At 35.0% G+C, this 23,425-nt stretch overlaps 3 protein-coding genes and 1 long non-coding RNA gene across 7 annotated transcripts; 2 read left to right on the top strand and 2 right to left on the bottom strand.

The window, feature by feature from the left end:
• The first annotated feature begins 318 nt into the window (after positions 1-318).
• On the top strand, positions 319-5,676 carry LOC146940907 (cyclin-dependent kinase G-2-like). 3 transcript variants are annotated; one of them, XR_015032189.1, is made up of 9 exons: positions 319-2,420; positions 3,087-3,222; positions 3,344-3,432; positions 3,510-3,531; positions 3,614-3,725; positions 3,814-3,920; positions 4,008-4,372; positions 4,555-4,631; positions 5,349-5,446. XR_015032189.1 is itself a non-coding variant. In XM_085754673.1 (8 exons), the coding sequence occupies exons 1-7, from the start codon at positions 697-699 to the stop codon at positions 4,599-4,601; spliced, it is 2,298 nt and encodes a 765-aa protein (XP_085610799.1). In that variant the 5' UTR covers positions 319-696; the 3' UTR covers positions 4,602-4,631; positions 5,349-5,676. The 3 variants fall into 3 exon arrangements, 1 of the variants encoding a protein (XP_085610799.1); XM_085754673.1 differs by lacking the exon at positions 3,510-3,531 and having other exon boundaries at positions 4,008-4,090; positions 5,349-5,676; XR_015032188.1 differs by lacking the exons at positions 4,555-4,631; positions 5,349-5,446 and having other exon boundaries at positions 4,008-4,504.
• Positions 5,677-6,110: 434 nt separating this feature from the next.
• LOC146940906 (uncharacterized) lies at positions 6,111-6,629 on the top strand. Its single transcript, XR_015032190.1, has 2 exons — positions 6,111-6,230; positions 6,404-6,629. It is a non-coding gene; the product is annotated as an uncharacterized LOC146940906 (long non-coding RNA).
• A 1,259-nt stretch (positions 6,630-7,888) lies between these two features.
• On the bottom strand, positions 7,889-15,406 carry URE (urease). 2 transcript variants are annotated; one of them, XR_015032187.1, is made up of 18 exons: positions 15,149-15,406; positions 14,951-15,024; positions 14,355-14,400; positions 13,917-14,022; positions 13,547-13,692; positions 12,858-12,968; positions 12,507-12,670; positions 12,032-12,404; positions 11,833-11,941; positions 11,563-11,702; positions 11,315-11,452; positions 10,832-10,923; positions 10,279-10,408; positions 10,028-10,186; positions 9,523-9,690; positions 8,801-8,943; positions 8,325-8,396; positions 7,889-8,221 (listed from the first exon to the last, which is right to left on the bottom strand). XR_015032187.1 is itself a non-coding variant. In XM_085754671.1 (18 exons), exons 1-18 carry the CDS (start codon positions 15,272-15,274, stop codon positions 8,000-8,002), a joined length of 2,511 nt encoding a protein of 836 aa, XP_085610797.1. In that variant the 5' UTR covers positions 15,275-15,406; the 3' UTR covers positions 7,889-7,999. The 2 variants fall into 2 exon arrangements, 1 of the variants encoding a protein (XP_085610797.1); XM_085754671.1 differs by having other exon boundaries at positions 8,801-8,935.
• Positions 15,407-17,951: 2,545 nt separating this feature from the next.
• On the bottom strand, positions 17,952-23,114 carry LOC146940904 (uncharacterized). The gene is made up of 4 exons (XM_085754672.1): positions 22,501-23,114; positions 21,175-21,450; positions 20,417-20,554; positions 17,952-19,844 (listed from the first exon to the last, which is right to left on the bottom strand). The coding sequence occupies exons 1-4, from the start codon at positions 22,816-22,818 to the stop codon at positions 18,270-18,272; spliced, it is 2,307 nt and encodes a 768-aa protein (XP_085610798.1). The 5' UTR covers positions 22,819-23,114; the 3' UTR covers positions 17,952-18,269.
• Positions 23,115-23,425: the final 311 nt, after the last annotated feature.

The following is a 23,425-nucleotide window of genomic DNA, read 5'->3' as shown; positions in this document are numbered from 1 at the left end:
ACACATGAAAAATTACCCTCAAAAGTTAAATCTCGAATTTTCTCCATTTCCATCAATTTCGTCCCTGTACACGTGGCTGCCTTGTTGACACGTGTACAGGACAACACAACATGCAAGGGGACATGTCATCACCACTAACGGTGCTTTTGGACGGAGGGACTGATTTGATGGACGTCTGTAAAATTCAGGGACTAAATAGATATTTCGATAAATTCAGGGACGAATTTGATGGATTGCTGATAATTCAAGGACGAATTTGAGGTATTACTCATTATTTTTTAGTTTTTACACTGAATTGGACGAGAGTCGATATTTCTCACCAACTCGTCCCCGATGATAATCTTTGGACGCTAATCTTTATTGTCATCAAATATTCCCCGCTCTGCTTCAACATCGTGATTCCTCGCCCAATCCCAATTCCAACGGTTCACGTATTTCACACTCTCTCCTCTAAATTTCCAGGGTTTCAATTTTCATCCCGCCAATTTTAGATTTTCATTCCTTTTCTTTTTAGCTCGAATTGCATTCATAGGGAGGGTTTTACTTGATTTATGCACTTTTTGTTCTTCAATCGCAAAATTCACTAGAATTCATTGTTTGGTGGAATTTAATTTAGGGTTCTAGAAACGGAATTATTCCTTAATCGCAATTGAGATTAGGGTTTTCCAATTAAAATTTAGCATTTCAGATATATCTATGACGACAGGTAGACATGGAGATAATCGCGATCATGAATTCAGGAACAGTAATTCTGATTTCGGTATTTCAAGGCGTGGTTTTAATAATAATGTGTATCATGATATTAGAAATGGTAAGGGTCGAAGTAGGGATGCAAGGGATAGGATTATTCAGAGACGGAAAGAAGTTTCGAATGGAAGTTACCGGTCATCTTCGAGTAGGAGTGACTCTGGTAGCAGTGGTGGTCGTAGTGGTGTGCCTGGTCCAAGAAGATGTGAGTTTTCTGTTAAGATTATGGATAGAGAGCCGGGCGAGCTTTCTAGTGAGAGTGGGTCGGATGATGGTGTTGAATTAGAGTCATTGGTGAAACGCCACGAGGTTGTGACGGGGAAAGAGTTTGATTATGGTGTTGAACCGGAATCAGTGTTGAAACGCCATGAGGTTGCCACGGGCAAAGAAAACGAGAGTCAGACGCCATTAGAGAGGAAAAGAAAATTTTCGCCGATAGTATGGGATCAAGAGGAGAGCAAAGTGAATAATTTATCCAATCTGAAGGTTGTCACAACCGTGACTGCTCTTCCTCCAACACCACCATTACCAAGAGCATTTCGTGAGTCGCCTACTGTTAATTACAATGGAGTTGAAGTTCATTCTCTTGAGAATCCCAAGTTGCCGACAGCAATGGATCCTTCTATGGTGTCCGAGTCAGTTCAAGATGCCGAGACTCCTATAGGTTTGCATTCAATGTTGTCAGAGCAGGGGTTGGTTAATGGGCGGGTAGCTGAGCAGCCAAAAGTTGAAGATTATGTTCCTACTCGTAATATATCATCTTCAAGATGGGCATCCAGAGACGACTCTCCTGACGATGAAGGTGAAATCATTGATGAGAAGGAACTCCTTAAAAGGAGGAGGTTATCTCCTGGATCAGGTACGAGAGTAAGAAACAAGATGTTGAGACCCGAGGATAAAATTGAAGGTTTTGATAGGGCTAGAGCCAAATCATCTGAATCGGAAGAAAGAGGTAGCACTGGGAGATACTCCGGTGAAGATGATCATCCTGGTATGGAGGGAGAGAAGAATAACAACATGGAGATTGATGGTGGAGTTTGCAAAAGTGACACAAGTGGTAGTCACTCAAATAATGGTTCTGAAAGTGAAGATGATTGCAGGGAAAGTATGGAACCTCCGACTCCACCACACAGAGTTGTCAACATGCTTCATGGTTGTAGAAGTGTTGATGAGTTTGAGAGACTGAACAAGATCAATGAAGGAACATATGGTGTTGTATATAGGGCCAAAGACAAGAAGACTGGCGAAATAGTGGCTCTGAAAAAGGTGAAGATGGAGAAGGAAAAAGAAGGGTTTCCACTGACTTCTCTGAGGGAAATCAACATACTTCTTTCTTTTCACCATCCATTCATAGTTGATGTTAAGGAAGTAGTGGTAGGTAGTAGCCTTGATAGTATTTTTATGGTTATGGAATACATGGAACACGATCTTAAAGGACTAATGGAGGCAATAAAACAGCCATTTAGCCAGAGTGAAGTAAAATGCTTAATGCTCCAGCTGTTAGAAGGTGTGAAGTATCTTCATGACAACTGGGTGATTCATAGGGATTTGAAGACTTCAAACCTGCTTCTGAATAATAGAGGTGAGTTAAAAATCTGCGATTTTGGATTAGCTCGTCAGTATGGGAGTCCATTGAAACCGTATACATCATTGGTGGTTACTCTTTGGTACAGGTGAGTGATGTTTAAGTTAAATAAGCCACTTGTTTCTGTTTATTAACACCATTGATTAATTTGAAATTTGGATTATATTCTTGGCTATATCTGTTGCGAATTTGAAAACTATGTTGTCATCATGCAGTCATGCATTGCTATAGAACTAGATCTTAATATGCTATTATTATACAAGATTATTTTTGTAGTAGTATTGCAAGCTTGCTGTAAGTGACCCAACCTCATTTTTTGGCGATCCCGTCTTTTTTAAGGCAAATAAACAGACTTCTTTCCTTTCATCATCCCATGTATACTTTCCATGTTTTTTTAAACATTTCTTTGCTATTATTCTACTAGAATATTTTTGGAGCAGTATTGCAAGCTTGCTGTAACTTAGTGACCTAGCCTCGTTTTTTTGAGATCCCATCTTTATTAAGGCAAATAAACATACTTCTTTCCCTTCCCCGTCACGTGTATACTTTTCCATCCTTTTTAAAACTAGTTAAAAAAAGGCTATGTAATATTGCAATTGTTACATTTAAATGATAAATACATCGAAAGTCTGTTGTTATTGTAGTAATGCCTTTATTAGTGACATTTGACCTTAGTTTACCTTGCATTTTATCATGTCGCTGATTGCATTCTCTTGCAAGTAAAGAAATCATCTGATTCATGGTTGTTTCTTAGGGCTCCTGAACTTCTTTTGGGGACAAAGGAGTATTCAACAGCCATTGACATGTGGTCCCTGGGTTGTATAATGGCTGAACTTCTGTCCAAGGAACCGTTATTTAATGGGAGGAATGAATTTGATCAACTTAACAAGGTATATTTTAATGCTCAGTCTTGTAGTTGTTAAGGACTCACTCTCACTACTCTGGCCTTTCAACTTTTGGTGCCAAACTTGGCTTAGGCTCATTAACAATTATTATTTTATATACATGCAGATTTTCAGAATTCTCGGCACCCCAAATGAAACAATTTGGCCCGGCTTCTCAAAATTACCTCTAGTCAAGGTCAATTATGTCAAGCAGCAGTAAGTAATTGTGATTTCTTTTATGCAAGACATTGATTTTTGGTTCCTCTGTTCTTACATTTTGCCACTGTTTCCAGGCTTCAACTCTGTGTGGTTCTGGTCTGGCTATCTGGCCTCCCCTGGTGACTTATGTTTACAAGACTTTTCTATTGTGTATTAACCACACGAATGTTCCTTTCAGGTATAATCTCCTGCGTAAAAAGTTTCCTGCAACATCTTTCACTGGATCCCCTGTTCTTTCTGATTCTGGATTTGATTTGTTGAGCAAGCTTCTCACTTATGACCCTGAAAAGGTACATCATATCTGCTGCTTTGATTTTGTAATTACACATTTATTTTAGTGCTTATTAAGAATACGAGCCGTTGTTATTTTGTTCAAAGAGGATCACTGCTGAAGATGCTCTCAACCATGCGTGGTTTCGTGAAGTTCCCCTTCCTAAATCTAAAGAATTCATGCCTACATTTCCCGCTCAACATGATAAAGAAAGGTGACTTAACAAGATATTACTTTGGCAAATGCCTTTACAATTTTACTTGCTTGTTTGATTCTTATATATGCTTTTCAATTGCATTAGGAGAATGCAAAGAATAATGAAGAGTCCACATCCGTTAGAGAGGAAGCACCACAAGGAGTTGCAGCAGAGGGAATCAGGAACTGGTAGTATTTTTGGCTAACAGTGATGCTATCTAAAGTTTTGGTCTTGATAGTGTCATTTTAACTCGTTGTTGAATGTTTGCATGCTTGAGGTGTGAGTAGGCACTGAATGGATGTTCCAAACATTGTTACTCGATAGCTTGTGCTGTTTTTTATCAGGCACCTGTTTTTAGTTTGGGTTGAGATATGTATTCTTTACCTTCTGGGAGACAGATTTATTTCAGGTTAACCTTCATTGTTGATCGCCATATAGAAATGTCCACGGGACACAGCTGGCAGCATAAGGTGTGGCAGAATTGCCTTCTTAAAATAGGAATAGTTCATGTATGCCGAAACTTGTATGTAACATATTTTCATTGGCCTACTGTAAACAATTTAAATCTGGTTGAGTTCAAGCAGTATGGATTCTTTTGCATCTATCGGTTAGTTCTTTGGTTATTTTTTAATGTTCATATTCTGTTTGCAAGAGCAAGTTCGTGTGATGTGGAAGAGTGCATTCTGTCCATTTTGTTGAAGAAAATGACACTAATTTTTCACATCGAAGGTAATGAACTCCTTATGTATCTTAGATATCAAGGAATGAGAATTGAACTTTGTCAGTTTGACTTGATAAATGATGTCTTAGTGTTTATCTCTCTTGCAACTAGAAGATGCACACTAGAATAATGGTCTTATATTTGATATTTGTGTTTTTGCGCGTGTGCTGCTGCTACCACAAATTCTTAGTGTGTCATACTTTTCCATTTGATTTTAATGTCATGACTATGGGTTATATATTTTAGACGTCAGCATATTTAGAACCAACTGTTGCTTGTTTTGGATTTCAATTGCTGAAACTTCAATGTTAAGTACAAATGACTATTGTTTCAAGGAAATATCTTGCTTAGAAAGGAACTTTATTAGTAATTTATTTATTTTGCTGTCTTTTAATTTTGAAGTTTCTCAAATTTTAGTGAGCAAAGTGGATGAATTTGGAAGAATTTCATGTATTCTTTTGGCGCAAAAATTTATTACAATTGAATAGGAATGGTTCCGGGTTTCATTGTTTACAAATTGGTTTTTTTTGGCTGTAGCTTTAATTTATGAGGACTAAAGCATCAAATTAAATGAAATGAAATGGGAATGTGATTTTCCTTTGTTTTGTTATCTCCTTCCTCATTAAATAAAATATATTATTTTAGTATATTTTCGTATATAAGGATTTAAATTTTCACAAGTTTGAATACTCTTTCATGACATTTGTGTGTGGATGTCATTGCAGTATCAAAGCTAGCAGGTTGAGGATGTTACCTGTATACCCTGGGAATATATGGAACTTTGTTCCATCAGGCTCTCTAGAGGTACCATCCAAACCTTAGTTTGTTATAATACATCTCAGCAGTTCTAACAACTACCCAATATTCTAAGATCTGAACCATTTATTTATCTCTGTTGTGCATCTTCTAGTGATTCATTGTATAGTTTATTCTTATTTCTTGGAATGATGTTTTAGTGATGTTTGGTGGATTACAACATTTCAGTTTTATTGTTTCTTTATAACTTTAAATGGCTTGTTAAATTGAAAGTTAATTAAATGATTCAGTTGTAACTCATGGAAGAAGTCTCCTCTTCACTAAAATGGTCGTCAGGTTTTGACTGGGCTAGTAGAAAAATTTGACCTCGGTCTGGATTTAATTAACCATTGAAACTTTTTATCCCCCTTCTTCTGGCTCCAACTACTGTAACCCAGTTTTTGGGGTTAGGCGCTGACAAACATGCATCATCACGTAGTAACTTCAACTTAGGTGAGTAGTTTAGCCAGATGTTGAAAATTTCATCATGGCAAATAAAGTTCAAAAGTGCTTATTACTTATTAGTCTAAAATGTTGTAAACATCATTTTTTGGTTAGTTTTGGAATATGGAGTCTTGAACTGGATCTTATTTTATTAAATCATAAAAAATTAATGGTTGTCAAATTAAGTGGAATCATTTGGATGACAGTAGCGAGAAGCTGTTCAAGAGTTTGTACTTGAAGGATCGGACCTTTTGAAAATTATTAAATGGTTACTATATTGTTTTTCTTATTTTTACCACTTCATGTTGCTGATTGGAGGGGCAGGCATCTACAGCAGCTCCAGTGCATTATGCATTATTTTTCTGATGGTAGGCTTTTAGACATTTTATTTGGGGCATAATAGATCTTATGTTTGACATTTTTTTCCGGTACAATATGTTTGTCATTGGATCATATGGTAGAATGATATTTGTTTCTATTTATCTGTTTTCCATCTTGCTATGATGGACATGGTTCTCGTCAACTTAAAATTGGGATCAAGTTGATGCTAGCTGGCTTTAGCCAATGATTGAAGAATTTTGACAACTGCCGTGGGATTGCTAATAACTGTTTGTTTGTATGGCCGGGAGATGGGGTTGGTTTGCGCTGAGGTGTAAAGCATCGAGCAATTCATAAAATTTATACATTTTGATGTATCCCTCGAAATACCACCCGTTTTTGCTATGTTACTGTGTGACATTTGCAGCAATTGAGAATGTTTTATGCGATTTTTCTTGACTGTAGTATGAGGATTACTTAATTTAGTAGTTAAAGTTCACCCAGAGAACATATATAGTATGATTACAGATTTTAATGCCTGGCCATGTCTGTCATGGTACTATCCTGCCATTTCTCGAATGGTTAGGGTTGCAGTCTAGACACACATCTCAATAATGGTGTTTAATACAAGTGGTGGGTAAATGTAATTTGTTACGTGATATCAGAATTTCACAAATGCCGCACGGTACTATAACAATATTCAAACGAGGAAAATGACTGATGGTTCTATAACCCTTTCAAACTGGGACCTGTTCTATGCACGTGATCGGACATTAATTGGATGTGTATGGTTGTTGGTTAACTTTATCAAGTAAATGTAATTTGTATAAATTTTTTATTAAGTAGATATTTATAGTGTTTAAAAATAAATTATAACAATGTAATACTGTATAAAAGATGTTTATCCAGTGTATTCCCATAAGTACACTTAAAAATTTTGGTATCTTCTGTCAAAAAAAAAAAATTGTTTGCTATCTGATTAAGCATTATTTTAAGGAACTATCTAATTAAGCATGTATCGGGTTTTTAGCTCCGTTTGATATAAAAAAAGTAAATATGTATCGATTTTTTTTTTTTTTTGGATAGAAGCATGTATCGATTTTAATTATTGTTACTATCAACGACATACATAAATTCCCTTGTGCTTCGATACTTTTATGATTTATTTTACACTTTTTTTGATTGATTGATTTATTTTACTTTTTTTTGACTAAATCGTTGCTTCAAATAACCAAACTGTCAAATGATTTGATTGATTCATGCTCTCACTAAATCCAAATTAATCTAACTCCCTTCTAGGAGTTCAACATGACTGTCTCGCCATGAATCATTATCACGACAAATGTTCCAATTGCTAATTTTTTTAATTGCTCTCGCATAATCATGCTCGTTTTTTTTCCATGTTAAATCTTAACCCCTCAACTAACATGTTAAGAGAGAATGCATGTATTAAGAAATGAGGATAAATAGATTGAAAAATGTAGATTCATCCTCAAATTTTCCAACGTGAGATGATCCAGCACTGATGTATACGGCACCGGGAAATGATTTTTTGACGCCGCAAAAGTTGACACCGGAAACTGTATAAACTATTAGGACTTCCAACATACTGTTTTGGCCTTTTCTCTATCCTTAGGTCACAATTTTTTCGGACCCATAAGACACTAACTCAAGTATGTATTATTGTGTACGGTGTCGACATACAATATCGGTGTTCTATGTCCAAATAACATTGCTCTAAGGCATTAATGGCTCTTACGGTTTTTTGCTGGACAAGGGCATCCAGTTCTAATTTAACAGTGCAGAAGAGAATTCGAGCTTAGAAGAGGAAGTAATTTCGAGAAAGAGGAACAGTGGTGGCTGCAGCGCAGGTTAGAACCTCTCCATCTGCGGTGACAGTGTATGTCTCTGGGTCCACAGTGATTTCTGGAAGGGCGTCATTCAGTTTCATGTCTAATTTGGTGAGCTTCCTCACATTGTCCACGGCTTCCACCCTCTTGTCAAGTCCATATAAAGCTTTTACACCGTTGTCCAAAGCTGCCTGTTTGTGACAGAGCAATGATGTGTGAAGTGAATCTGTATTGGTTTATGTGTGTGCGTGGAGTGCGTATGTGAAAGAGAAGGAGAAAGAAAAGGTTGCATACCTTGCTCACAAAAGCAATAGAGTTTGCGCGACCAGCCTTGCCAAATGCTCCGAACATAGGTCTCATAATCACCTGCAAAATCAGGTTTCCCAGTTTAGTTGAAGCATTTCTGATTAAAGTTAAACACCTCTAGGAAGACTGGTTGCATATACACTTTCCATGCTGCGCTCTATCTCACATCACATAAGTGTGTGTCAAATTTAGCCTACATATGCTTTGTAGGGATGCGACTTCACAACAGTCATTTACTTGAATTTAGATATCATATCAGATATAGTGAAATACGAAGTATCAAATTTTTGAATTGTACAAAATTTTGTAGATTTGATCTACTTAATGAGAACTTTCATTTGAATAGTTGGATCTCTTAATTTCATATTTTATTTTGTTTAAATTTGTTAATTTTATATTTTACACAAAATTAATGAGCTATGCGAAGTTTGACGTCTAATGTCAAGACATAAGAAAACGTTTACCGGCTCAGGTGTTGGGATGCTAGCGTTTGCATCACCCATGTTAGCCCATGCAATGTCACCACCTTTGATCACCATTTCTGGTTTTGCTCCAAAAAAGGACGGTTTCCATAATACAAGATCAGCTAACTTTCCCACCTGCAAGACTAGGTATAACGTAAATGAGGCGGTTGACCTAGAAATAAAATTAGAAAGAAGAGCATCAGCTTCATAGTTGTCATCTGATAAGAAAATTGCAGTTAAATTATGAAGAAAAAAAATCCCACTTAAACGCACAGCTTTCCAGTGATAGTTGTCATCTCAATGAGGATTTCAGATAGTTAAAAGTTCAATAGTGACCACTCATAAGTATTGTCTAATTAGCACTACTTATAAATTGTACTGCTAATTTTTCCAATTATGGACATAAATACATATCAGAAGTGAGAAAGCTGGATTTCTGAAAATCAGGTCTGACTTTTGGTAAGCCAGTAAACCTTCTACAATTTTATTTATTATTCACTTTGTATCTTTAGTGCATGTTTGGTATCATAGTGGATTTGCCGAAATCACGGTGAGCCACCATGATTTTGCAAAAGCTACAGATCATAGGTGGTTAAGTTCTGATAGCATTGACAACGATGTTTTTTCACGGGAAGTATCAAAAGAACTTCCTGTTTACTATATATGTTATCCACTAAAAACCATGCTTGGATTGACAAAGGACGAAAAATCAAACAGCATACCTCAACTGAACCAATATACCGTGACAAACCATTCGCTATAGCAGGATTTATAGTGTACTTTGCAACATAACGTTTGATTCGAAAGTTGTCATTGTCTGAATCATCAGGCTGAAGTGGTCCTCTTTGTGACTTCATCTTATTGGCAGTTTGCCAAGTTCTGCTTATGACCTAAGAAAGAAATCATTCGACAATTTAACCTCGGGGATACAAAACCTATTATAAATTTTCAAGGGTATACTGTAAATTTTTTAAGAGAAAGTGAAAGCAAAAAGAAAATTATGGGAATTTTGTAGAGCTATAGTCACATCAATAGCAGTAAGATATGAGGTGCTGTTCCAAAGACTACATGAGACAATGACAAGAAAGACCTTCAAACAAATTGAGAGAAATGCTGCTGACACACACTATTCTTTTTTTCTTTTTTGGAATTTATCAAGCACTAAAATTATTTATTTCATAATAAATGAGTATAATTTAAATGGGGTGACTTGAGTAAAGGATGGACCTCTCCAATTCTACCCATAGCCTGTGAATCAGAAGCAATAATGCTAATTGCACCCATATCATGCAAAATATCTTCAGCAGCAATTGTCTCGGCTCTTATCCTTGATTCTGCAAATGCAACATCTTCTGGACAATTCTTATCAAGATGATGGCAGACCATCTGTACATCATCAAGTCAAAAATAACAATCAAAATGATTTAAGCTACATTATAATTTTACGACTGTTTTTTTCCTTTCTTCTTTTTTCGTACCAACATGTCAAGATGCTCATCTATGGTATTTGATGTAAAAGGACGCGTAGGATTTGTTGATGAGGGTAGGACATTCTTCACACCACATACTTTGATGATATCTGGAGCATGGCCGCCACCTGCACCTTCACTGCCCAGGAAAGTAATAGAGAATAGTAAATAACCAGCTAGCTTTGATCAGAAAACAGAACCAAAAAGTCATCCAATGTTCAATTCTGATGGGCCGCAAGATATGAGCATACAATATGATGAGTATGAGCATATACATGTATAGAAGTGACTCAAGTGAGTATCCTATTATGGGAAAAACAAAGGTTTGAGTTTAACCTATTTCAGATTTCACATATTACAGATAAGATCAGAGTCATAAATGATGAAACCAGTGTTCTAGCAAGAAGTTATATATTAGTTTCTTATCGCTACAGCAATACTTCTATACAACGAAATTTACAAATAACATTAAAATGGATGTTTTTTTTTAGAACATCAATTAATTATCAAATAGCAATCATGCCAGACCTGTGTTTAATTTTTTTTCTAAGTTAGCATATACCTGTGGTAAGTATGAATAGTTCTTCCTTTAAATGCAGCAATTGTATGTTCCACAAATCCAGACTCATTTAAGGTGTCAGTATGTATGTTAACCTGTTACCGTACAAGTTAGTAATAAAAAATTAAACAGAACATTGTAAAGATGGGAATATCACATTAGATGAGTGGACAAAAAACCAGAAGGGATTATAATGAATACATTAAGGAGAAAGTTGGAGTGGCACCAATAGAAATTCCAGTATGAAGAGTATATGATATGATTATGAAGAGTATAGATCAAATCATTAAGAAGGATTTAGACTTGAATGGTTTGTCTTTCGACACAAGTTATGATTGAATATTATGGTGTTGTTTGACCCATTCATCCAATCTCGTGTGATGAGAAACTTTGTTGTTGTGGTGGTGGTTGTATAGTATAAGTTAAGAACAAAAATAAACCAAAATTACAAAAGTAAATAAGTGAAAATATTGAATAAAATTGTGCCTGGATATCATATTGCTCTGCAACAGTCAAACAGCTGTCTATTGCGGCTGGCGTAGTTCCCCAATCCTCATGCAGCTTCAGTCCCATAGCTCCAGCCTTGACTATTTCATGTAATTCATCAGGTTTGGCACAATTCCCCTAAAACAATGAACGGAAGTTTTAATCAAGATTGAGCAGAGATGAGGAAAAATAACTGAACAAAAAAAAAGAACAAGCATTGTATATAAACAAAAAAGAAAAAAACAAACTTTTCCACTAAAACCGAAGTTCAAAGGCAGGTCATCTGTTGATTGCAGCATCATTTGCATCTGAATTGGTGCCGGTGTGCAAGTTGTAGCGCGTGTTCCATCTGCTGGTCCTGTTCCTCCTCCCACTAATGTTGTGATCCCTATATAAAAAAGCAAAAAAGGACTCGATAAAATCTACAGCGCGAGCCTTCAATACATACAAATATATATAGCATAAGCAAATAATAGTGAGCACTTTCAGCAGAAATTGCTTTCAGTTGTGAAACTCACCACTTGATACGGCTTCATATACTAATTGAGGGCATATAAAATGTACATGACAATCTATAGCTCCAGCAGTTACAATTAAGCCCTCTCCAGCAATAACTTCAGTATTAGCCTAGATTTGGGACAATTGCGCATATAAGCTGTATCAAGATAATGATAAGGAATTCAACTCATTGTCTCAGATATCTAGAAAGGAACCTACCCCAATGATCATATTAACACCATTCATAACATCTGGATTTCCTGCTTTTCCAATTGAGGCAACAAGGCCATCTTTAATGCCAATATCTGCTTTGAAAATTCCAGTATAATCAACGACCACAGCATTTGTTATAACGGTATCGAAGGAGCCATCAGGTGAATGGCCACACGACTGACCCATTCCATCTCTTATGACTTTCCCACCTCCAAAAACACATTCATCACCATAGGCAGCAAAATCTTTTTCAATTTCCGCAAACAAGTTAGTGTCACCAAGACGAATTTTGTCGCCAATAGTGGGGCCATACTTGTTAGCATATTCCTCTCGAGGAATTACTTTAGTCAATGAATAGTCTTCTCCGGTAATACCTTCCCTAGGAAATTTCATATTTGAGGTAAGAAATCTTCTCAGACATGGAATTGGCAAAGATGTACACAAATTTATATAACAATAACTTAAATAACAAATCACAAACCTTGCATTTTCATCTTCCTTATGCCCAAATCCCCTTGTTCTCACAGCCTCCATGGCTGCTATGCAATTGGAATTGTTAACTGGACCATCAACAATGTTGTTACCTCCTCGGATGACTTTGTTGCCACCAATGCTTACAAGTATAACACTTTTACTCTCCCCTGGCTATCAAGAGTAAATGGTTTTTGATTAATGGTTTGTAATCTAATAAAGGAATTAGTTCACCAAAGGTTGCATCTAGCCTGCTCACATGAGACCGGCACTGAATAAAAAAAATAATTATAGTGCAAAAAATTTAATGAATTATACATTACAATTACTGTGGTAAATTAACAAAAGCATGGAATTCTACCTCAAAGCGCGTGGTAGTCCCAGAGGCTATATTAAGACGCTTGCCAAAAGCTTTTCTTCTATCAAAGGTTAAGTAGGGATTTACTTCAATAAAATGATAGTGGCTTCCAACCTGGAAATTTTCAGAAATATCATAAAATGATTGTTTCAGTTATTTTCTATTGACAATACTAAGAATTAGAAAGGAGTCAACTGGCTGGAATATTTGAGACAGTAAATTTTAATGTTAATGTTTGACAAGATTCAAGAATTATAACTAGATTAAACTTGACATCAAAAGCTCAAAAGATTCTATTTCCTGAATTAACTATGATCCAAGGATAGTTGATTCAGGTACAAAGAGGTGTGGATGAGATTCACATTCTTAGATTCAAATATTCAGACAACAAACAGTTTAAATCATCCGTAATTGATCACAAAACAAATTCACGAAAACCAGTACTGGTTTAGTGACGTTCATTGACATCACTTTGTTATTTCATATGTACACAACTTATCTTACTGCATTTAAAAACACTTGTACTATGTGTAACTAGAGCATGTTTCAAGCATTTTTAATCTGTAATAAATGCATTTTTTTTTTTTTTTTTTTTTTTTTGAAAAAATCAATGCAATTTTTTTTTTAAAAAGAGCATAAAAACCTATTGAAAATGCTAAGGTGCTAGGTGTGCAACATGTGCGGGCAAATACCTGAACTGGCCTGTCTCCGTTGTTTACAACTTTAAGAGAGACTGCTTCCCTCCCAGCATTAAGAATCAGGCTTCTATCTTCAGTTTTTATTTCACCAGGAATGACATTATCTTCATTGTTCTCGGTAAAGATATCAAGTGAAGGTACTGTAAACACAATTTCCATCTATCAAAACCTTTTGACAGAAACAACAGAAAAATGCTGATTATGAACAGCTACTATAAATACATAAGAATTGTATTGTCTTAAATTTAAATTAAGCAAAGACACAATTAAGAGTGGTTACCAAATAGCATACGCTCAAACATGGAAGCACTCAGCAGAAATACATAATAAAACATCTATTTTTAATATCAAAATAAAGGCATACCTGGAAGAAAAGAACCAAATAGTGCAAGTACAAGGTTTCCATTTTCACGAGCAATTGGGTCATGAACTGTGATTAACTTAGTCCCATCATGAAAGGTAGCTTCAACCTACATTCAATTTTTTTTTATAAAACTATGAACTTAGCATTCAGGAAGTCGAGGAAGATTGAAGAGCACTGTGATAAACCACAACAAAAATTGTGCTGCATCCCTTTGATGTATTAAGAATTGTGATAAAAAAAAACTAAAAGAACCCAAAATATATCCAATAAAATATCAAAAAGGTATTTTTTGAATCATAAATAAAAAAGAAAAAAAATTGTAACAGTTTTTGGTACAAAAGAAGGAAAAACTGCAATAGTAACAAGTTAACTGAGCTGACTTCATGCATAAAGCCATTTGAGAGACTACTTTTTGAACAATCTCATAAAAGTAAGTACCTGAACAGTTTCCAAGAGATGTGGAACAGCTGAAAGAACTTGTCTCCTGTTAAAACATGAAGACAAATTAAGACACAGGGAAACTTCCAAAGGTTCGATCTAGTGGTAAAAATACAGGTTTTGGACTTGGAGGTCCCAAGTTTGAGCCTCACTAGTGCCTCCGAAGGGAGGTAAATGTAAATCCCTTTGTAAGTGCTCTTTGAGCCAGAAGGTCTTCTCTGCCTTAGACTGGGGCACCATCCCCTAACCCTTAGTTTTTATTATAGAAAAAAATTAGCTCTGCTTTTTATAGCAATGAATGATAATCCCTCCTATTAAACAAAAACTTTTATATTTAGTAATTCAAAATCTAAGTAAATCTGAACTAATTTACCCTACTTAATGGTGTTATTCATAAAATTCTCCTCAACTAATATAGATTTTAATTTCAATAATCAATTCATTCTGACTTGAATAATTTTCTTAATTAGTGTCAGTTTAGGTATTTTTGTTTATAATCAATACAAGAGAGTAACAATTTAAGATACAAAACTTTGATCAAGGAAGGTCAAAAGTCAAAACAGAATGAGATGATGAAAATGAGAGCATAATTATACCTTCCTAATAGTTCTCTCCCGATAGACATTAGCACTGAAACAGCCTTATCACCATTACGAACAAATTCCACAATCTATGCATGCATATAAAAAAATACATCAAAATTCAATCAGTATCATCTATAATTCAATTGTAGAAAGTGTTTTGAAAACCAAGGTTGGAAAATTGATTAATACAAGAGAATTAGGAAACTAAACCTGTGTTGCTATGAGAGCAACAGCTTCAGTATAGTTGAGTTTCAAACCACGAGCGAGACGTTTCTGAGCAAGATAACCAGCATTGTGTAGCTGTAGTTTTTCAATCTCTCTTTGACACAGTTTCATTTCTCAAAAGAGGGGTTTCAAATCAGTGAAAATTGAAAACCCAAAGTTGGAAAATATGATGTGTTTTTTAATTTTAGTATGGTTGTTATATCAGAGATTTTAGTTAGTTACTGTGTGTGTGTTTTTTTTTTTGGGTTAATACCCATTTTGGTCCCTGTAATATGAGCGAAATCCGGTTTTAGTCCCTGTAAAAAAAAAAGTTTAGATTTTGTCCCTGTCATTTGAGATTCTTCCACTTTTGGTCCCTCATTAAAACACGTCAGCAGAATCTGCACATGTGGCAAGCTGACTGTGTAATTTTTTTAGTTTTTAATTTTTTTTTAAGGAATCACATTAAATTGTTTGTTTTATTTTAAAAATTAAATAAAAACAAATTAAAATTACAATTAAAAACACCACAAAAATCAAATGCCTTGTTTTCCAGCTTCTTCTTCCATCGTTCTTCTTCTTCTTCTTCTTCTTCACATGGTACAAGAACAAAAAACATGCAGCAAGCTTCATGTTTATCAAGGAACAACAACAGTAATGGCGCATGAAAACAAGAACAACAATGGCGCATAAAACAACAAGCACCACAAACCCATAAAGAATTTTAGCAACAAAATCTTGTCCCCATTCTTTTCTCTGCTCTTTATCTCTCTATTTCGATGAAATGAATTTAAGCAACGCCAAAAAAAAAATCAAGGAGGTAAGAATTGAACCCAGATCTAACAACAAATAAAGGATATCTTTCAAATCCACAAAAGCAACATCATAGACAACAAACCCATCAAATCCCAGAAAAAGGGATTAAAATCAAAAACTACATCTTCATCTTTCACATTTCTTCTTTGTTCCATTCATTTTGTACCTCTTTCATTACTCTTTGTAACTAATATAGGTTGTTCACACATTCATTTTCACATCCAAGTTGCTGTCAAAATCAAACTTTGGTTCCTACCCATTAACAATTTCGTTCACCCAATTCGATGTTGAAGTTAAAGAAGCAAACTTTACTATCAAATACTCAATTCAATTCAAGATTTCCAGAAGCCAAAAACCCCAGTCCAATTTCGTTTCAAGATTTCCAGAAGCCAAAAACCCCCACTCCAATTTCATTTGTGATGCGTGATTGAATTAGAAAGAGGAATTTATAACCCAGAATTCTTTGTCCACTCGTGTGTTACCATGAGTTTCAGATTTGACTTTTTTGCTTGTTTTCAAACTTCGGCAGCAGTGTACTGTGGATTGATGGTGGAAGCGACAACGGCGAGGAAGAGAATGGAGTAGAGAGATGACGGCAACAGTGTATTCTTGAGACATTTTTCTTTTTTAATTTATGTTTTTTAATTTTAAATAATGGAAATAATTATAAATTCCAAGTGGATTAAAAAAATATTAAAATTACACAGTCAGCATGACACGTCAGCAGATTCTGCTGACATGTTTAAATGAGGGACTAAAAGTGGAAGAATCTAAAATTACAGGGACAGAATCTAAACTTTTTTTTTTACAGGGACTAAAACCGGATTTCACTCATATTACAGGGACTAAAAGGGGTATTAACTTTTTTTTTTGGACAAGTACTTAAACAACATAGGACTACTATTTATGTTGTGCAACACGAGATCCTCAACAGACAGAAACAAGTGAAACAACTCCACAAAAGACAAATCTTTTCTCAAACCATTCTGTCACGGTGTGTGTCACCATTATTTATTGATTTATTCTTGGACCTGGAGCACCGAGAGTCGCATTCACCCATATAATAAAAATAGTTATTTTTCTTTTAAAAAAATTAAATAGTTATTTTAGTCTCATATGATAAACCACAATAGTTTTTTTTTTTGTTGTCAATTTCTTTAACGCCATGATCTTAGAGCTCTTTGAAGGTTGAAGTGTGGTGGGTTATTCCGCTTATTAAAATAGTCTCTAAAGTTGAAATATTTTCTTTAACGCCGTGATCTTAGAGCTCTTTGAAGGTTGAAGTGTGATGGGTTAAAACAAGGAGTAGACATGATAGATAAGCATTTCTTAATCGGAAATAGGAATGATTGTTCTCGTCTAAAAAGTTAATGGATTTCTTTAACTATTATGAGTAACAAAGTGCACAATCAAATATTATTTTGTAATTTTGTTACATTAATGGATTTGTTATCAGACTGGTTGGTCGAACCGGAGGTGTGGGCGGGTTGTCAGCTCATCAGACCATACATGCAAGTAACTCGAAGAAACTCTGTGTGACTCGGGCGGGTCTATGAACAACTTAAAATAATGAACTTTAATCTAGTCGCAGTTTACTACCACAAGGGGAAATACAACTTGTTTAGAATTAATATTGATGTTACACTGTCTCATTTCAAGGACCATCTGCACCAAATGAATGGTTGTCCCAACTACAATGATACAACGGTGACTAGTATTGAGTATTATCCTAGTGAGATATGTTCAGGCTATTCGAAAAAGTTTGATTCATCGCAGAGTATTTGAAGAAATTGTGGCGTGTATGGTTGAACCTGATGAAGAAACTAGTTTGGCCCATCCATGATCTTTTTTGTGTTTAATTTATCTTTTAAATTTATATTGTGGTTGAATTATGTTGTTGTTGTAGTTTTTATCTACTCATTGTGTTCGATTCTAGAATCCAAACCTTAAAAGCACGCTGCGGATTTTAGAATCTGAAAATATGCGAGCAGAGTCCAACCTAATATATCAGTTCATTAAATGGAAAAGCCGCATAGTTTAAGTATCACATTGAACGTTTTTATCTAATCAACATTGAGATTCCCAACCTACATTCTAATTGTATTTCAATTTATAATCTTACACACCTAGTTGAAGATATCAACAAAATAAAAATCTACAACAAAGACAGCCAATTATACATGACTATGGTATGAAGTATACATGGACAAATTGATTTATATGTTCAAAACAAAAAGTGATACATATAGCACGAGACCACAAGTATTTTCTCCAACCTTGTCCATGAATTTCTATCCATAACCATATTCCCTCAGCCAGTATTAGCTCTAGAACCAAAAATGGCTTCTCTTGTTACTAATCTAATCCCTCTTACCCATAACTCAGCCATTTCAACCCCACCTTCACAAACAAAATGCACCTCCTTATTTTTTGCAGTAACAACATAAAACATTCCTAACTCATCAACATCAAACTTCTTCCTACGGTTCCATCGAAATCTTTCACTTGGTCCTACCTCAGCCTCTTTACAAACAACATTTCTTTTGTTTGATTTCCCCCAACGTAAAATTCCAGCAGCACCAATCATTACCAATTGTTTCTTATGTGGCGACCCTTTACCACATTTTGTATGTTTCTTCACACATGCACCACACAACACTACTATTCTAGCTAACTCATCTAGTATCACCCGCTCTGCGTCATTTCCTTTGTTATTTTCTCTAGCAAGTAAAAGTGCTGTTTCATTCCTCTCATTTTTAATATCACATTTTGCTCCGTAAGATATCAAAATCTCACACATTTCTCCATTACTTTCTCTTGCTGCTAACATCAATGGTGTATATCCATTTCCATCAAAACCATTCACATCATAATACCCTTCTTTTAATAATTTTTCAACAATGCTTATGTCTCCATAACAAGCTGCTCGGTGAAGAGGATTCCCCTCGGTTAAAGTACTAATATTCAGACATCCCTTTTTAAGGGCATATTCAAACATCACCTTATGAAAATTTTCCTTATTTTCACCATTTTGGTTCAAGTCTATGAGATTAAGAGCTGTCAAACCATATTTGTTTTTAAGATTGATTACATCAGCTCCAGCATGAAGAAGTACCTTGAAAGCTTCCACGTTACCCTCTGCGGCAGCTATCATGACAGCTGAAAGTCCATTCGCGTTTTGTTCATCTAGATTTATATTCCGGTATTCGATGAGTTTTTTCAAAGCCTCTATGTCATTCGCTCGAGTGACAAATAACAAAGCTGAAAATCTAGATGCATTGCTTGATTTAACACCTTTTCCAGATCTAATTATATCCAGAATTGCTTTCTGATAAACTTGAGTCCACTTATTAAAACTTGCTACTGAAGTTGCGCAATGACCGGATGAATTTACTATCCCCAAGTCAGCTCCTGATGATACTAAAACTCGTAGACACTTCTCATTTTTATTCCTTGTACAAATCATCAATGCCGTGTCACCAAACTTTGTTTGTGAGTCCAAGTTACACTTACCATTAATCAAACACCGAAGAATGTTGCATGATCCAAGTCGCGCAGCCATGTGAATAGGGTGTACATTGGTTTCTTCAGTAGTTTGCACTACAAGTTCCGTATCCACACCATTACTTAAAAGTATATTCAATGCTCTTTCATTGTTACACATGATGGTGTGGTGCAAGAGAGTTCTTCCAATGTGGAAACTATTAGGTGACAGGTGATAGAGAAGCATGTTAAGTATAGTACCAGTGGATTCAAAATACTCTACAGCACACCATGTGATTGGATAAGGCTCAGCTAGTCCAACACCTACACGAAATTCTTCTCCTGTATCTGTTTCCCAAGACCAAGCTCCTAATTTGACCTTGATATCTAGTCTTACACCAACCTGATTGCAGAAATCAGAAAATTAGTTCCTCTTTTAGAGATCGGTTAATATTATGCAAAATGACTGTACACAATGTAGAAACTTGACAGGCTAATATTGGATTTTAGTAAATTTTGTGGCAAGCGTTTTGAGAAAAACTCAAGTCCCACGTGTTTATAAAGAGAAAAAAGGAATCATTTTACAGTTTTGTAAGAATGAATAAAAACTAATATTAATCTAATATGGTTTCATAGTCTGTCGATCAGGGCCACCAACCAAATTATCCACACACCAAGCCGAACAGTGTTGGGTCTAAGAGGATATGTTGAAAAAAGGGCTTATAAAGAGTAACATTCTCACCTTACAAATCAATTTTGTACGGATGAATACCAGACAATATGTTAAAGGCTAAGATATACTATCAAAGGAGTATTTTCCATGATGATAATGACATGCCCAAAAGTTAACAAATTAAAATAAAGTTGACTTATTGTGCTGTATGAACCAACACAATTAATCAATTATTACTTTAAAACCTAGACATGTTTATTATCCCATGTGAAGTTTATTACTTATCAAAGTTAGAACCCCACCTGCAACAGTAGTCTAACTACATTTATCTGCCTGCTGACCACAGCAGCAAATAATGCATTGCAATCAACATTAGCGTGAAGAAATGGCTTTGAAGATTGAAGCAGAGTCCTATCCATTGCATTAACATCCACTCCATGCTGCAAACAAACCCAAGAAAAAGTGTCATTTAGTAATCAATTATATTCATAGGTATTTCTTTCTGTCTATAGTTGAACAGCATTTACCAGAAATTTTAAAAAGAAAACACGTCTCTTATTAAAGAATATACGTAGGGGTTACCAAATTTTGGTGTAGCAATTTTTTCTTCTATTTCTACTCTTTCTTTAATTTACAATTTTTCCTTTTTTACTAAATCAAATAACTGAATTTTTCTAAATAACTACATGAAATTTTGTGCCTTCCACTGTTTTTTGATAAATTATAAATGATAGAACCAATAGGAGTTGGGTCTAGTGAAAGAGACTAGACTTTGAACCTTGGCTGATAGAGCTATCCATATTTAGTGTCTGACATGTCTCAAATATGATTATATTTAGTTGAGGGGACTTTGAACTTCGACTGACAGAGGTATCCATATTTAGTGTCTGACACGTCTCGAATATATTACATTTAGTTGAGGGGATTTTGAACCTTGACTTATAAATGTATCTATATTTAGTGTCTGACATGTCTCGAATATAATTACATTTATTTGAGGGGACTTAAGTAGATGATATCCAAAAAAGCGGACATACACTAGTAATTATAATGGTCTTACCTTGATGAGTACATCAACAACCTCGGTGAATCCTCTGCAACAAGCAGAGACAAGGGCATGTATTGCAACACGAGGACGGATCATGTTGGATTGCATCAGTAGTTCAGCAAATCTTGCATGTCCCGCATAGCTTGCTTCAAGTAAAGCCTCTTCGCATGCAAGTTGCGACGCCCCACCATTGATAAGGACCTCCAATATTTTCAAATGGCCTTCCCTCACTGCTGCTGTTGTAGCATAGCCCCGGAACAATCTCACATTTACATTAGCTCCCACATTCTATCACATGAAATTCCCAAAACTTAGTTAATAATGAATGGTGTGACAATTTGAACACAGTTAGATAAAATTTCTTGTAACATATGACATCACAACTAATTTTTTGAACATTTTAAGATGTTATGTTCGTATATGTATAAAATTCAATTTAGAGTTAAAAGGGTAATTCATGGAAATAGAAAAAATTAAAGATATAGTTCCTACATCAGACAAATTAGTAATAGCTATAATTAGATGCATGATATAATGATGATAATTATATCATAACATTTAAATGTGTTCGGTTAAAAAAAAAAAAAAGAAAGAAGATAAATGGAATTTAGTGTTGGATAGAAAGATCAAATATGGACCAATTATCCGAAAGAATAAGGATAGAAAAATACCCCTGACATAGTTCCATACATGAAAATAAATCCAACCAAACCCACAATCTGGACGTCTAAGCTAAATCAAATTATAAACATAATTACATATTGGATTAACTTGTAAGTGTTTCACACAATTTATAACATTTTGTGTAAAAGATAAATGTCATTATCAATCCAATTATTGCCTTACTAACATTGTTGAAATATGTAAATGACGCAATTTGCATCATATGACTCCAAAAAAAAAAAAAAATCAGTTTAGAAACCAGGGGAAAAGAAGAAAATTCACATGTCATTGATACATTGGGAATGAAATGATGAACAAATGACAATTCCGTCACATTTTTAACTGTTTTCTTTAATATGAGTTTCATGCACAGAGATGGTCTAATTTGCATGCACACTCAGACACACACCGGACACGACAAATGCAATCATGCTTAATCCGATCACGATGAGCTAAATTGATCCTACTAAGCTGCAGTTTATCTGAAAACGGATGATAAAGCGTAATTTGTAATCAAATGAAATCAAAATCACCAAGCGCAATCACAAAATTGAATATTATTGATTACAACAGTGATAATCATGGCCAAAATCACGTTTCAAATAATCAAAACGTACAAGCAACATAATTTTCGAAAACACAAAATAAGGCAGAACATTCGGAACGGTTACATACCAGCAGCTTACGAATTAGAGTCAAATTTCCAGAATGTGCAGCCAAAAACAGAGCAGTGACCTCAATTTTAAACTCTTCATACACTGAATTTACTCGATGAGGTGATTCATCTTGAAGCACGATCTCCATTGTTTTGGACTTCAACATCACCGTTCCAATGAAGTTAACATCCACCAATGGATTCGCTAAACATTCAATGGCAGAATCTGTGTCACCGCGATGAGCTGCATCAACAAGACGCTGTGACATCTCTGTTTCGTAGTCAATTGGAAAAATCTGTTTCCTTAGCCCTGTACTAGGACTCACCAACGCCATCATTTTTTGTTTTAGCCTCCGAAACTATGTTGTTTTAGTGTTCGTTATTTAAGGAATGAAATATGTCCGTAATTTTCGATAGAAACCAGAAATGAAGGCAGAGAGGAGGGAAATCGGGTTTCTGATTGATGTTTATATAGTATAGTAGGTCGTGTATTAAGGAAATTCTTATTTAACATCAATTAAAATCATTCATCTATGTTATAAAATAATTGAATACAAATTAATGATTTTGGTTGATGTGAACTAAACATGATAATCTTACACACCTTTCATTGATGTGTAATATAATTGTCACTAGTGTAATGTTTTTGTTTAATCTTACAAATTAATGTTTTTGTTTTTTTTGGTAACTAGGTAAATTTTATTTTAAATTAAAAAATGAAAATTGCATATTGAGTTGGCTAAAGGTGACAGGATTTGCACAATTATACTCTGATAAGTACTCTGAAAATAAAATATGATGAACTTGTGTGATATGCCAACACTTGTATGACTATCGACCTTACCCCATATGGCCTGCGCTATATATTTGCAGTCAAAATCAATACAGAACTTATACAAATCTGTAATTACATGTTATTTGTTTGTTGTTTTCTTTAATGAAATT

This window comes from Medicago sativa, chromosome 3 (genome assembly GCF_051527215.1).
Source record: "Medicago sativa cultivar Bolivia chromosome 3, Bolivia_mono, whole genome shotgun sequence".
Classification (NCBI taxonomy): Eukaryota; Viridiplantae; Streptophyta; class Magnoliopsida; order Fabales; family Fabaceae; genus Medicago; species Medicago sativa.
Note: the sequence above shows the minus strand (reverse complement) of the source record. Positions and strands in the feature narration are given on the sequence as shown.

What these genes read in the sequence shown, in the direction of transcription:
- URE (XM_085754671.1), bottom strand. Translation starts at nt 15,274, where the DNA reads ATGAAACTGTGTCAAAGAGAGATTGAAAAACTACAGCTACACAATGCT. An exon ending in ACTATTCATACTTACCACAG is followed by an intron (nt 10,409 to 10,831) that starts GTATATGCTAAC and finishes TTTCCTGGGCAG; the next exon opens with TGAAGGTGCAGGTGGCGGCC. An exon ending in CTATTGCTTTTGTGAGCAAG is followed by an intron (nt 8,222 to 8,324) that starts GTATGCAACCTT and finishes TGTCACAAACAG; the next exon opens with GCAGCTTTGGACAACGGTGT.
- LOC146940904 (XM_085754672.1), bottom strand. Translation starts at nt 22,818, where the DNA reads ATGATGGCGTTGGTGAGTCCTAGTACAGGGCTAAGGAAACAGATTTTT. An exon ending in CTCTAATTCGTAAGCTGCTG is followed by an intron (nt 21,451 to 22,500) that starts GTATGTAACCGT and finishes TTCATGTGATAG; the next exon opens with AATGTGGGAGCTAATGTAAA. An exon ending in TTGTTGATGTACTCATCAAG is followed by an intron (nt 20,555 to 21,174) that starts GTAAGACCATTA and finishes GTTTGTTTGCAG; the next exon opens with CATGGAGTGGATGTTAATGC.
- LOC146940907 (XM_085754673.1), top strand. Translation starts at nt 697, where the DNA reads ATGACGACAGGTAGACATGGAGATAATCGCGATCATGAATTCAGGAAC. An exon ending in GTGGTTACTCTTTGGTACAG is followed by an intron (nt 2,421 to 3,086) that starts GTGAGTGATGTT and finishes GTTGTTTCTTAG; the next exon opens with GGCTCCTGAACTTCTTTTGG. An exon ending in TCACTTATGACCCTGAAAAG is followed by an intron (nt 3,726 to 3,813) that starts GTACATCATATC and finishes TTTTGTTCAAAG; the next exon opens with AGGATCACTGCTGAAGATGC.